Here is a 15,116-nt window from a genome sequence, read left to right as displayed (position 1 = left end):
AGCCCTGTCTCCCTTTCCTTTCAGATATTCCTCTTTGTTTATTTTCATGTCTGTAAATTAACTGCTGAATCACATGCCTGGCAAACCTCCCATGTGAAAACATTAATTCTTGGGCTCAATGGAGTCTCTTTTGATGAGAAGGAAGAAATACATGTTTTGAACTGTGACAATTTGCAAGATTGTCTCATTCACAATGAATTTAGTATTTTGCATTATTAGGCAGAATTCTAGCAATTTTTTCCCCCTACGTTCTGCCTCTCAGTTCTGCCTCATTATTTTTATAAAAATAAGCAACAGCCTTAATAGTGAGTCATACAATTTTCAATTGTCTTATATTGATTAAATCCTCAGGCATCAGTGGCTAAATTATTTCAGTAATAGAGTCAGTGTGTGTGAAAAATATAATTTTCTTTAAATAATCAAGAGTCCTTGAATTTTGCTCTTTTTAATAGAAAAGAGCTAGGTAGAAGATAATGTAATTCTCACCCACATGAATATAATGAGATACTACCCCATTGTGCCAACTGAGATGAGCTTTTCTCTTGATAAGTGGGTATATATATATATAAAATTACATTATCTATTTTTGTTACATGTATAGGAATTGGAAAAGATTTAGTTTTTAGTGATGGTTTCTAGAAAACATTTGAAAACCGATGTTCTAAGATAAGGGAGATACGCAATTTAATGAATGTTTTGCAGTGACATAGGCTCCCTTCCTGTGCTTTCTCCACAGAAATGAGAAAAGAATAAAAAATTTATTTAGTTTTGGAGAGGGAACATCAAATGGTGAATAGCAATTGAATATCTGACATTCTCATAATGAGCTATATTCACTTTAAAAGCATGAGTTCCAGTAAATATCCATAGTATAAAATTGGACTTAGGAATGAAGTTAAAGACAGTACTAGTTAAAGCACAGTTCCTTGGAAATGGCTAAGAAAAGAATAAAGATTCCTCTAGAAGAATAAAGATTCCTCCAAATTTTATTTAATTTATTTTTTAAAATTTATTATTTTAATTTAATTTATATATATTTTTTTATTTTCAGCATAACAGTATTCATTGTTTTTGCACCACACCCAGTGCTCCATGCAATGCATGCCCTCTATAATACCCACCACCTGGTACCCCGACCTCCCACCCCCCGCCCCTTCAAAACCCTCAGATTGTTTTTCAGAGTCCATAGTCTCTCATGGTTTACTTTATGAATAAAGTTTGTCTTTCAACTATTTTATTTGGAACTCATTTCACAGCTTTGTTTCTCAAGCTAGAGATCAGCAGTTCAATGAGACAGTCACATAAATTCAGTAGCTGTATCTCAAAATAAAGGAAGGGTCCAGATCTGGGCTTTTGCCCATGGCCATAAGGAATTGCAGGTTGGTGGGCGATGCTCCATGTGTGCCCTCTGCTGAGAGAATTTTTGGTATTACTTTTCCTTTGCAAATATAAGAATAATGGAAACAGGAGAGAGAGGGACAAAAGACCAACATTAGGAAAGCATACTCTCTCCATTTGTTTGCATGGGTCACAGGTTAGCTTCAGGAATGTTCCCCAATGCTAGCCCATCTCTTTGGCACTGGATTAGGGTAACTGTAAGGTGAACAGTGAGGAGATTTACACATAACCAGCTTTCTGGCCAGGTCCCTGTGACAAGTAGCATATAGAGCTCGTGCCTCCTGGTGATCATAGATTGTGGTGGGTCACCAATGGCAGCAAACCGGTGGGAGTACATTGCATGGATGGGAAAATCTGTACGTGAGAAAAGAAAACATGGGCCGCAGAACCCCTCCAATGGATAACTTGTCTCTGCTTGCAAGGTGGGCCAATCACTGAAAACAAACTCAGGTCAAACATGAGAGACATTTGTCAAAGCTAAGAAAAGGGGTGAAGCCCAAAGGAAAAAACAGTAACTCAGAATATAACATTTGCCAAGAGGATACATAATTTAAAAGATAAGAGCAGGATAATAAAATACAGTTGCCAGCTTTTAGTGGTTCCCAGTAGGATAAATTCAGATTTCACTCTGTGACTTTGCATTTTAGACAAGAGTCAACAGAATAATATCAATGAAAGAAAAGTTTTGCTTAATATAAATATATTAACATATAATATAATATATAAGATCTTGTTAAAGAAACTACTTTGAGGTATAAGAGAGAGAAGATTCGTACGAAATACTGTTAGTGTATGGTTTGGATTAATAGGCCATTCTTCTTTACAGTATCCATCTTTAAGTTTGGGCCTCTAATTTCAGGAAATCCTTACTAGCACTTTTCTAAAGTGGAGACTCTGAGTAATCTTGAATTCATTTTTCCATATGTTTTTATCTTTTAAATCTTCATAGAACCAACATATACATTCTTCCCTCTTCTCCCTCCTTTTCCCACCCTGGACCAATATAGTCTGTGCCCATTACCTCCTGCCAGTACTCAAGACCAGTACAGTTTGTGCCCCTTAGTTCCTGCCCCCACTGCAGACCAGCAGAGTCTGTGCCCATTAACTCCTGCCTGTACTCCAGCATTGCTCTCATCTCTGTGCTTATCTGATTTCATTAAAACTATAGACCCTTCACTAAGAATTAAAAAAGTCTTCACATAAGGACAAGATGCTTATTTTATTCTATGTCAGAACACATCTCATTACATGTGAGTATCAATGATGATGCAGGAGACAAGATCACTGTCTCCAAAAAAATACGGAGTGGCCAGAAAGCATCATTTTTAAGATCCATACAATATAAAGTTTCTCACAAAACATCTCATCCAGATTTTGATAGATATCCTAGTTTCTGTTTATTTTGCTTCATAAGAAACAAATCTCTCCTAGTCTATGAAAATTTAAATAAATTTGGTCTTGATCTTCCTTTGAGATTATTTTCTGTGTATGGTCATAGTTCTTATTGTGGAGAAATTGATTAAATAGTTCTTAATGTAGACTTTGGTCTACATCTAATTAAACACTTAATTCTGAGATTAAAACCAATAAAGATTTCCTTGTAGAACCGGTTTTAATTAAAGACCATGACTATTATTGTCAGAACAATTTAGTTGTGTGTCATAACATGGCACACATAACCATTTTACATGATTCTTTCTTATTTCTCTGAGGCTAATTTTAAGTTGCATTGTATCTCTGAAAGCACGCAAATTAATTCCTTGGATATCATAGTTAATAAATGTTTTAAATGTTCATTGACTCTGGTTTATAGATGCAGGTTAATGACATATTTTGTTTCTGAACACTTATTGAACATCCTTGTGAAAGTATCATGTGAGGTGCTTAAGATTTACAATTGTATCAAGGAACCTTTACAACTTAGGTGGGAAGGAGAAGAAAAGCAAAAAAAAAAAAAATTAATAATTATGGTGTTAGCTCTATGATGATGGATCATGAAAGGTGCTTAGAATATTACTGAATCCTACCAATGTCCACATGAGGGAGATGTTAGTATTCAGAAGGGGAGGAAACTAAGGCCTGGAAAGTTTAATAAATCCAATGTCACACAGCGAGAGTGAGAATTCAATTCATCATGCTAAAGCATGATGCTGAAGGAAGCCCACCAGTAAAAGTACATCCATGCTAGACATCCTAGCTAGATGCTAGGGAAAAATAAACTTCTCCAGGTTGGCATCAGGGAAGAGATACTATTTGAGAGAAGTCTAGATCGAAAGGTTAGTCGTGATTCATCAAACATTCTTGGACCCACAGCATGTGTTTGAGAAAACACAACTCAGTTTCATACATGGTCATGTGAATAGGAAGTTCTGCGGAAGTCAGGCTGTGAAGGGTTTTATATGATGTACTAGAGGGTCTGTGCTTCTTACCATGGACTTTAGAGTGCTGTTGGTGAGTGGTGGGATCCGACAGAGTTCTAGAAGGGGAATAAGAATTAGCGTGGACAGGAAGCTGGACCCAGGTTAGGGCAAGCTCAGGATTCCATTTAGGAGGCCATGCTGTGTGATGGGGGTGTGAAAAGAGGTGGTGGCAATTAGGAAGGAGAGCAGATGATAATTAGCAGAACATAGTTAAGAAATTGAGTAGTGGAACTTCATGGGTGATTCAGAGAGAGAGTGTGAGAAGGTAGATTGTGCTTCTTGTGATTTGGGGATTTGGGCATGTTGTAATGTCATCACTCAAAAGATTGGAAGGGAAGAGGGGAGCTGCTAATTTCTCTTGTCTATTATTTTAATCACTTAAAAAGGTGCTGGTGATTGATAAAGAATTACTTTTCTTGGTTGTGGACATTGGGAGGGTATGTGCTATGTACGGTGAGTTCTGTGAAGTGGGTAAACCTGGTAATTCACATACCTATACCCCTGGAGCTAATAATATATTATATGTTAATAAAAAATAAAAAATTAATTAAAACAGAAAGAATTTCTTTATCTTGTGCTCAGTATAAAGCTTACTTGGCATCTGCTTGGAAAGCATTTGTGATGATTCTTTATACATATTAGGCTGAGGTCAGAATTTTGAAATATTGAATCACATCGCACAAATTCATGAATTCATCTGTAAGCAAGTTGGGCTGTGTGAAGTATCACAACCACCAGAGGATAGAATAACGTATATCAAGGGAGTCTATCAATCATCTTTCTGCTCACTTCCTCATGTCTGAGGGCTAAAATTGATGAATAAATCTAAGGATCCATTAGACAGTCAAAGTAAAATGTTGATTTTTAATACTAATAAAGCTGGATTGATCATGCAAGAGAATATTCTATCTCCCTCTAAAACCTTGAGGCCAGCGGCATCTTGATCTGCCCTCCCCCTTCGGCTGGGGGAAGGCAGCACACCTACTTCAGCCCGCTGGTTGCCTGGCAACCTGGAGAGATCTGCCTGGATCAACCTGCGGAGTATCCTGCCCATCTCTTCACAACAGAACATAAATTGATTCAATATCAAGGACACACTCCATCCTCAGCTACAAGCGCATTCTCTAATCTATTTCTCATCACACATTATGTCTAGCCACGTTTTTCAATATAGCCCAAGAGAAGACACTGTCAAATGAGCTCTCCTAAGAGTGTGAAAATATGCCAACTCATATAATGCCAACAAAATTAAACTGCATATGGGTATCTGTTCTGAATATGAATCTTCTTATTAAAATTTCAGAAAGAAAGTAAAATATAAATATGAAATACCCTTTGGTTGTATATTAAAGTGCAAAGAGTTAAGGGTATAAAATTCTTCTCTCAAATTCATATTCATCTTATTCTAAAGTTGAGGGACCTCATTTAGGGTCATGGTTCCTTCTTCTGTGGCTCATATCTGGGCTCTTTCCTGATGGAATGGGGTGAGCCTCCTTTTGGATTTCCTGATTTGAATTGCCCTACCATGGAGGCTTTCAATTAATTTCTATTTTTCCACGTGGAAATTAATCTTCACAAAACCAGGACAGTACCTAAAATACTAAAAACAAAAGCAAATTCCTAGCCATATAGTAATATTCCAAACAAAATAATATTCACATGACCCAATACATGATATAACCCAACTGCTATTCTAAATGAAAACTACATAAGAGACTTAGTGATTCTAGGGGGGAGGAATGTAGGCAGAGAAATGTGAGAGAAGAGAATTAATCTTCATGTTAGCTATCAGAATGCCCGTCAGCCTGTGTAGATTGCCTGGAGCCCATGAACCATGGATTTGAACTCAATATGCACTTGTGAGAACTATCTTCCTGGAAGGTTTATTACTGTATTAGGCTGCCATATCCCGGGGAATGATTCACCTAGAGATACTTCTTTAATAGAGGATTTCCAGATATTCCTGTTTCTTGAAATATTAAAAAATGTACAATGGTGGCCTCCTAGTTTCCAGGTTTCACTTAAGTCTCCCTTTCTTTGATGCAAGTTTTCCAAGGATTGGGCCCACATTCATTTTATTCACTTCCTAATGATTGTATAAATCCTAACTATTGTACACAATAAATAATCAATACATATTTGTTAACTAATAACACATTCTCCAACACATGCTTAACCTACTAATTTCCATTTCTTTTGAGGCCTGTGGTTTTGTCATGTAGGAATGACGTATAGTCATTCTAACTCATCTTATGGTCAGGGTGCCCCACATTTGTAACTTGAGCAAAAATGGCCTTGTATTCTCCTCAGCCCAAATCGCCTTCCCTCTGTAGAGGTGGTTTGCTCTAAGTTTGGCTGCAGAACACTGTATCACATAATACTCAATGCCCATTCTCTATAATTGTATAAAAATGTTAGGAATTTTCCATTTCATTATTTTCTGCCCCATGTCAGTGAGTTTTAGAAAGGTTCTTACATATCATTGCTCAAAGATGACTGTTTCAAGCAAAATATGAAGATTTATTATTAATTCGGTTAATGGACAAACCCACCATGTTTTAAAAGTTTTCTGGCCCCAAGCCATTTGACATCAGGGATTTATGCCTATGTTATCATGAACACCCCTGTGTTTAATGGTGATATTTAGGTTCAAGAACCTTGCATTTTCTGTCTCAAAAAATGTTGCTGTTGTCTCTGGAATGTATCCTGATTATGCCACTTGTCTTCTACATCTTTTACATAAATAAATCTGGTTATTTGTTTGACTGGTGTCCTTGACTTGTGTTTCATACTAATATTTCAACTAGCTGGCACCAAGCAAATGAAGGAGAAATTGTTTTTTCTTTTTTTTTCTTTTAAAGATTTTATTTATTTATTTGACAGAGAGAAATCACAAGTAGGCAGAGAGGCAGGCAGAGAGAGAGAGAGGGAAGCAGGCTCCCCGCTGAGCAGAGAGCCTGATGCGGGGCTCCATCCCAGGACCCTGAGATCATGACCTGAGCCGAAGGCAGCGGCTTAACCCACTGAGCCAACCAGGTGCCCCGAGAAATTGTTTTTTTTATTGGTTGAATAGTTCAGCAAGGATTTCATTCCAAGAAATAAATATTTCTTTGTGTCCCGTTTTTGTCTTCCATTTACATTCCTTTCTCTATCCATACTCCCATTTCCCCAACCAGAGAAGTTGGTCCACAGTTACAAGATAGCTGTATGAAATCAAAGAATTAGTGTTTCAGAGATGGAAGGGAATTTGGAAGTCATTTAGTCCAGTGGAAGAAACTTCTTTTGATAACTTTTATATCTCCTCTTTTAAAAAGGGATGTTTCTCCTCAATAAGATAGGGTCCTAGTCTGATCATCTTATCCTATGATTCTAGCTGACAGCCTTTGTCATATTCTCAACAAGACAGGCATCATATGCCGTGTCCAGTTTGTTAGAGAGTCATTTTTCCATAAATACATAAGGGAGATGAGAAAACTCTCCCTTACAGTAGAAAGCCAATTAGTAAGTGTAGTAGGAATGATTAAATTGGAAAGTAACTATTTGGCAACCATCATAGTAGTTGATTCAAGGAAGAACCATACATGGATACTAAAACTAGCAGGTAAAAATTCAAGGACTAACAAAATCTTTACATCATCTCAGAGTACCCCTCCTCCCCACAAAGGTCACTATTAATGAGGAAGGTAAAGTAACAACTTCATACTTGAGTAATCTGGCAGATACCACTTTAACCAAATATTCAAAATTAACCACTAGTAATAGGACAAAGAGCCCAAGCCACAGCAAGAGCCTCCTGGTAAGATACAGTGGGAAGAACAAAGCATCATTTCTGAGTTAGTTCTTCCCAGAATGCCTAACCTGAACTCTAATTAGCAGGGAACATCAGAAAAATTCAAATTGATGGATGTCTTATAAAATACCAGGCCTAAAATCTTCAAAAACATTAAGGTCTTGGAATACAAAGCATGAATCAGGAATTATTCTTGACAAAGGGAAACCTTCCTTCTTCCTCCCTCCCTGCCCCCTCCCTTCCTTTCCTCTTTCGTCCCTTCCCTCCCTCCTTCCTGCCCCTCTGTCTTTCTTCTTTCTTTTTGTTTTTGTGCATTATTTATTCTCTGCTTCCTTCTAAGGATTTAAAGTGGCTTATAAGAGAAGCCATACACAACAGGTAGGTGAAATATACAAAGAAAAAAAAATCCAGAAAAGAAGATTTTTTTTTTAAAGATTTTATTTATTTATTTGACAAAGATCACAAGTAGACAGAGAGGCAGGAAGAGAGAGAGGAGGAAGCAGGCTCCCTGCTGAGCAGAGAGCCCGATACAGGACTCGATCCCAGGACCCTGAGATCATGACCTGAGCCGAAGGCAGAGGCTTTAACCCACTGAGCCACCCAGGCACCCCAGAAAAGAAGATTTTTAATTTCAAATTTAAATACAAAATTTAATGTTGCTTCTATACATACAATTTATCTATTTAGTTCCCTTAGCATTGTGGAACATAGAAATTAAAGGAGTCAAACTAAATTACATTGATCTTATGAGAAAAGAGAAAAATATGCTCTTTTCAATGGAAAGGGGCATTTATTTATTTAAAATTTTTTTTAAATCTATTTATTTAAGAGAGGGAGACAGAGAGAGAGCATGAGCAGGGGCGGGACAGAGGGAAAAAGAGAGATAACCTTAAGCAGGATCCATGCCAAATGCAGAGCCCAACACTGGTCGATCCCAGGACCTTGAGATCATGACCTGAGCTGAAATCAAGAGCCTGTGGCTTAACTGACTGAGCCACCTAGGTGCCCTGGAGAAGGAAATTTATTACTGCTACCTGAGTTTGAGTGAAAATTCTAACACGGGCTTTCTCTAACAAAGATAAATCAGTGTTCTTGTTTTGGAAAAACATGTAGTAACATATTTAAACTTGATTAGCTTGCTTTTTTTTTTTTTACCATTTTTTACAAAACTAAAGTGGATTCCTTTAGGAGCTAATAAGAAAATGATTCAAGTTCATAGCCTTTTGAGCAGCTAATAATGCAAGAAGAATATTCAGATCCTGGAAGAATGCACACACTAGAAAAATCTTTGAATCACACTTGACTATGCATGAGAAAGATCTAACTTTAAACTACACGTTACTTAATTTGGTTTGAGTTTTGGTGATGATCAGCAGAAAGTTGGAGGTTATGCTCTACAAAAAGGAAGGATATTCAGTTCTGGTATTCTGTATTAATCTTGTAGTTCTTGAAGTTTTTTCTATCCTCCCTTCTCTCTAGATTTTGTGCATTTGTTTTTAACTGAGATTATGAGAAAAAAATATGTTCTCTTACCTTTCAGAGATTTAAACAACCAAGAAATGCTTTAGGGAGGATGGTGGATCTGGGAGAAAGTTCTATGCAGCATAACAATCAGTTCACTGTCTGCTAAGGGAGTCTATTAATCAACTTTCATGATAAAACAGAGGGAAACAGGAAAAAGACATATATTTTTAAACTTATCTCAATATCTCGGAAGCTGCAAATGAGAATTTGTCCTAAGAAACAGAAACTCAAACTTTGCCCACCAAAGCTGTAGGTTTTCTCTTTTTTCTCCATAGCAAAGCCTCTCTTATGAAATGCACTTCGCAGGGCTGATTTTACATCCTTATTCCGAAGGCTGTAGATTAGTGGGTTCAGCATGGGGGTGACAAGATTATTCAATATCTGAATTGTCGCACTGAGCAAGGCACTAGGATTTGGCTGGAGAAAGATGATGATTACCGGCCCATAAGCACAAAGAATTGCAGTGATGTGGGCGCTGCAGGTAGAGAAGGCTCGCTGTCTGCCCTCTGCTGAGTGAATTTTTGATATGGAGATCCCAATGCGAGTGTAGGAAACAAGGATGAGAGCAAAGCAAATGAGAGACAAAAGACCAACATTTGTAAAACCTACCTTTTGGGCTAGAGAGGTGTCCCCACAGGCTAGAGGTAAGACAGCAGGTATGTCACAGAAGTAGTAGTCTACCTCATTAGAGGCGCAGTAGGACAGCTGGAAGGTGAGGGAAGTTAGAATGATGGTGTGAACACAGCCACCCATCCAGGTCCCGGTGGCTAAGATGGCACAGACCCTGTGATTCATGATGACCATGTATCTCAGGGGATAACAGATGGCGACAAAGCGGTCATAGGCCATCACTGTGTATAGGAAGCACTCAGTACAGCCCAGGAAATGGTAGAAGAAGACCTGGGCCATGCAGCCCTGAAAAGAGATACTTTGACTCTGCCCTGAAAGGTATAACAGCATCTTGGGAACAGTTGTTGAAGAGAAACCCAGGTCAAACATGGAGAGGTTTCCCAAGAAAAAGTACATAGGGGTGTGCAGCCCAGAGGAAGAGATGATAGCTGTAAGGATGAGCACATTTCCCAAGAGAGTACACAAATAGAATGAGGAGAACAGGAAGAAGAGGACAGTCTCTAGGCCCTCTGTCCCAGGGATTCCCAGCAGGATGAATTCAGTCACCATTGTGTGATTTCTCATTTCCACGGAAGAACCAACTCTTAGGTGTCTGTGGAAAGAAATCTATGGTTAAATTTAATATGTATGTAAATTAACCGTGCTTAAGCCAGTGAAATGGAAAAGGAGCCAGATGATGCAGATGTCTACAGAGTAGACTTGTCTTCATCTGCTTGCTTCTCTCCATACTGGGTATCTCTCTGTAGGTGCAGTTCCTATTTAAAGATGCCCCTTACTATGGTCTCACAAAGAAGCCCTACATGACCAGTCTCCTATCTTCCATCTTCATGTTCACTATTAAATTATATTGATTCCTAGTGCTGCTTTGTGATTCTAAAAGGATAACTATGAAGACTCAATGTTTGTGTTACAAACAAGGACCCTTCCAAGTTTCTTATATTTGTTTAAGACCATTTGCCCACATGAACTCTCCAAAAACCATTTTTGATCCTATAAGCCATACGTACAAAAGATACAGAATCTTTCCCACATTGTCTCCCTAGGTATGAGGTCAACAATGGCAAACTCTCCAAAGAAGGGTCTCAGAAAGCTCTTTATGAACACGAGATTGCATTAACAGGGTCCATATGCTCTGTATTTTAGTGCATTTGAGTACCTGGTAGCCTCCATTTTCCTGACTTTAGCACAATGAGTAACTGGTAGTGTCCATTTCAGTCTCCAGAGTCTATAATTGTTTAACCAGACCTAAGCTAAGTACTAGCCTAATCTTAAGGCAGCAGAAGGCCCAGTGGTAGCAGAGGAGGCTCCTGTCCAAGTTCCATATTTTGAAAAATGCTGATATCTTTTAACTTTTACAATACACTAAGATCCTTAAATTATAGATCAACTCATGAAGGCTATTGCTTAAGCCCTTTATCTACCTATCTATCTATACTTTTAATTTTTTTTTTTTGCGATGATTATGAGGGGAGTGAGAGCCAAGGTAAGAGAAGTGAAGGGCAAGGTTTCGGGACTTACATGGCAATCAGGGGACGTAATTGGCTGGAGCTGCTGAATGCTGCTTTCCTTTCCTTCCCCAGTGAAGGAAGGAGACCTCCTCTGCTAAATCCCCATCAGCTTATAGTCTGCAGGTGGATATCCTGAACTCTTCTCTTTTCAGTCACTTTCAGATAGAATGTCACAAATCTAAATGCACTTTAATTCCTTCGCAGACTCCTGACTCTAGGAGCTGCAATCATTGCCAAATGATTTTACATAACTTTCTCTTCCTTTGGGTATTAATCCCCCAAGTCAGGGACCCTAATTGAGCAAAAGAGCAATTAGATACTTAGACTAATTGGACCTTAGAAATGAGAGAGAGAGAGAGAGAGAAAGAGTGCAGGGGAGGAAAATGATTAAAGACTAAATCTTTTCTGACTTCCATTGTAAAATATACTTCAGTGGAATAATAATTTTGAAATATTCGTTTGGTGGATCATATATCACACACTTAATATGCACATATATGTATTTACTATATATGTCCATGTTATGTGTATGTTATCGTAATAAACAAATTATGTTATTTTACTGCACTGTATGATAGGATTGATTTATTGCAAACAACAGTAACCGGGGGTAACCCAGAGAATTAAATAAATGAGTGGAAAACCAGTCACATGGACGGGTGGAACTAGGGCAGCTCTAGGGCCCTCAGCAGTAGGAATTTATGGAATGGCCTCCCTGAGTGCCACCACCAGATGAGTCAGGCTCAGCTGCCTTTTGCTTCCATGTGCCTCAGCTCCAGATTAAAATCTGAATTCCTTGGCTGGGTCATATGCTTACCTCTGTGGCCAGCATACAGGGTACAGTGGAATGGAGATGGGCAGTTCTCCAAAAGAGAGTGGAAAGGCTTATTGCCAGGAAAAAAAGAGAAGAAGCATGCTAAGAGGCCAAGAAAATACTTAGCTATCACTTGAAGCATCTGTTTTATATTGCTTGACATCTGTTCAAGCTTCCAAGTGAAATTCCTCATATACTCTAGAAGTATTTTTTTTTTTTTTTTGGCAAGGAATGACTTACCAAATTTCTCAAATACATTCATTCATTTGCTTATTTGTGCATACATGGATTCATTTGTTCCAACAAATACCGGTTATGACAGGGAAGGCATTGATTATTTGCAAGGAGAACCAGAACAATCTGGGAAATTGTGGTCAGACATAGTCCTTCTGCTCAAAAGCAAGTTTTTTAAGTCTGTGAGGCAAAGAGTTTTTTATAGTCTTAATTTAACCTCATAAAACTCTGATGAAATCTTCTATAGACGAGGAAAGTTAGGATAAAAGAACAAATCATGGAGGTCACTCTTAAAGGAACTAGGACTTGGACTTAGTCCTTAGGACTTTTGGCCATATGGTTTCTGGTTTTCAGGGTTCAGTGCTTAAGGAGTGTTTAGGGGGCACTTGGGTGGCTCAGTTGGTTGAGCATCTAACTCTTGATATTGGCTAAGTGTCTTGGGATAGAGCACCAAGGCTCCATGTTCAGCGTGGAATCTGCTTGGGATTCCCTCTCTCTCTCTCTCCCTCTACCTACCCCTCTTCTCACCCCTCCCCACTGCTCATATGCACGCTCATAAATAAATAAATCAATAAAATCTCTGGGGCTCCTCTGTGGCTCTGCAATTAAGCTTCTGCCTTAGGCTCAGGTCATGTGATCAGGGTCCTGGGATCGAGTTCCATGTTGGGCTCTCTGCTCATCAGGGAGTCTACTGTCCTACTGCCCCTCCTCCCACTTGTGCACCCTCCTGCCCTCCCTTCCTTCCTCCCTCTCTCTCTCATAAATAAAAAAATAACACTGCTATGTTCTGGTGAATACTAGGAAGAAAAGTTGAATGGATTGAAAAGTTGTAATGGGAGAGTATTTGTGTTTGCTCATGTTCCTCCTGCCTATCAGAACATAGGTGCACATAATAATTTGTAGCTACCTGGTGTTCCCTGAAGGTCAGGGAGGACTTCCCTGGGAAAATGCCATCTGGTCTGAGATCTGATGAGTGAGTAAGGGTGCAGGAGGGACAAAGCACAGCATGTTCTAGGTGGGGGCAAAGCATGTGCAAATGCTTTGAAAGGGAGCACAGCCCACTTAAAGGACTCAAAGAAAAGAATTGTGAGATCAGGCTTGAGAGGCTGAATGGGAAATGATTATTCAGGGCCCGGCTAGTCATCGTAAAGGTGATGGATGGTCTCTCTCCGAGGAGCTGGAAGAAATGCGAAGAAGGTTTTCAGCAGCATGGCATTAGTGTGTCATGAGAGTGAGGGAATATGAAGAGATAGTCCTAGATGTTGGAGTGAGTTAGAATACACTGAGGGCAACAAATAAGGAGGATCTTTGGGCTACAGAATTTGAGATACTTGGTCAGGAAAAAGGGGAAAAGACAGTCACTGGGGCAGAGAGATGCTACTGAGAATGTAAGTGGATTATTGCCCTGCTTTGGCCTGATCTGATGACGCCAGGACTGAACTTAATATTTTACTCTTTGAATTTCCATACCTGAACATATCCTGAGAACCAGACTTTGATTCTGGGACTCAGGGAAAGCCCCCCACAGAGCTATCTTCTGGAAACACTCAGAAAATTAGAGCCAACTGAGGATAGAAACTAATGAGGATGAGAAACACAGAACCACACCCCATGGGATTAAGACATTTTATTACAAATCAGACACAATTTATAAACAACATAATATGTGTTACACTATTGGTTTTAGAAATGATTGTCCAGTTTTTCCTTCAAAGTAATTGTTTTTTTTTTAACTTTCCAGTTTGCATAATTAGCCTCTCTTGATCCCATAATGAGATGTCTATTTTCTTTTTTCTCTTGAAAATAGCTCTTTTAACAGTATGACCCAGCAATTGCACTACTGGGTATTTACCTCGAAGATACAGATGTAATGAAAAGAAAGGCCACATGCACCCCGATGTTCATAGCAGCAACGTCCACAATACCCAAACTGTGGAAAGAGCCAAGATGTCCTTCAACAGAAGAATTCCATAATATGTAATGGAATATTATTCAGACATCAGAAAGTATGAATACCTAGTATTTACATTGATGTGGATAGAACTCGAGGGTCTTATACTAAGTGAAAGAAGGCAATCAGAGAAAGACAATTATCATATGGTTTCGCTTGTATGTGGAATATAAGAAATAGCACAGAGTATCCTGGAGGAAGGGAGGGAAAACTGAATGTGAAGAGAGGGAGGGAGACAAACCCTGAGAGACTCTTGACTCTGGGAAACAAGCTGAGGGTTGTGGAAGGAGAAGTGGGTGAGGAGATGGGTTAACTGGGTGATGGGCATTAAGGAAGGCACATCATGTGATGAGCACTGGGTGTTGTGTGCAAATAATGGATCAATGAACACTACATCAAAAACTAATGATGTGCTATATGTTGGCTAATTGAATGTAAAAAAAGAAAGAAAACAGTTCTTTTAAAAATCAAATGGTATAATCTCATTGTAAAATTGTTAAGAGTAGAGAAGAACCATATAGAAGAAAGTAAAAATCACCCCAGATTGGATGACCCTTTTTTAATATTTGGGTGAATACTCTCTTCAACCACCCGTTTATACACAGATGCATTTATATGAAGATAAAAATTAGGCATAAGTATTCACAATCTTTTTGTTGCTTCGCCTGCTATAGGAATTTTGTCTTTGACCGTCCTGTTCCCTGGACCTTTGTTTTATGGAGTCAGTGTATTGGGTAAGGCAAAGGAAAGATTCATGAATAATAGAAAAGGCCAGAGTAACTTGTGGAAAATAAAAGGAAGAGTTACAGTTGGTTAAGAAAATGGATTTTTGAAGGGCTTGAAGACG

General features: G+C 38.7%; 1 protein-coding gene across 1 annotated transcript; it reads right to left on the bottom strand.

Annotated features, from left to right (window-relative positions):
* Positions 1–1,528: 1,528 nt before the first annotated feature.
* On the bottom strand, positions 1,529–10,329 carry LOC101681320 (putative olfactory receptor 10D4). Its single transcript, XM_004750251.3, has 2 exons — positions 9,366–10,329; positions 1,529–1,752 (listed from the first exon to the last, which is right to left on the bottom strand). Exons 1-2 carry the CDS (start codon positions 10,324–10,326, stop codon positions 1,529–1,531), a joined length of 1,185 nt encoding a protein of 394 aa, XP_004750308.1. The 5' UTR covers positions 10,327–10,329.
* Positions 10,330–15,116: the final 4,787 nt, after the last annotated feature.

Source organism: Mustela putorius, unplaced genomic scaffold (assembly GCF_011764305.1).
Source record: "Mustela putorius furo isolate JIRA1106 unplaced genomic scaffold, ASM1176430v1.1 tig00000460_pilon_pilon_pilon, whole genome shotgun sequence".
NCBI lineage: Eukaryota > Metazoa > Chordata > Mammalia > Carnivora > Mustelidae > Mustela > Mustela putorius.
The sequence above is the reverse complement of the archived record's forward strand: the minus strand, read 5'-3'. Positions and strand labels throughout refer to the sequence as shown.

Coding starts and splice junctions, on each gene's coding strand:
- LOC101681320 (XM_004750251.3), bottom strand. CDS start 10,326: ATGAGAAATCACACAATGGTGACTGAATTCATCCTGCTGGGAATCCCT. Junction 1,753..9,365: donor CTACAGCTTTGGTGGGCAAA/GTTTGAGTTTCT, acceptor TCTCACGTACAG/ATTTTCCCATCCATGCAATG.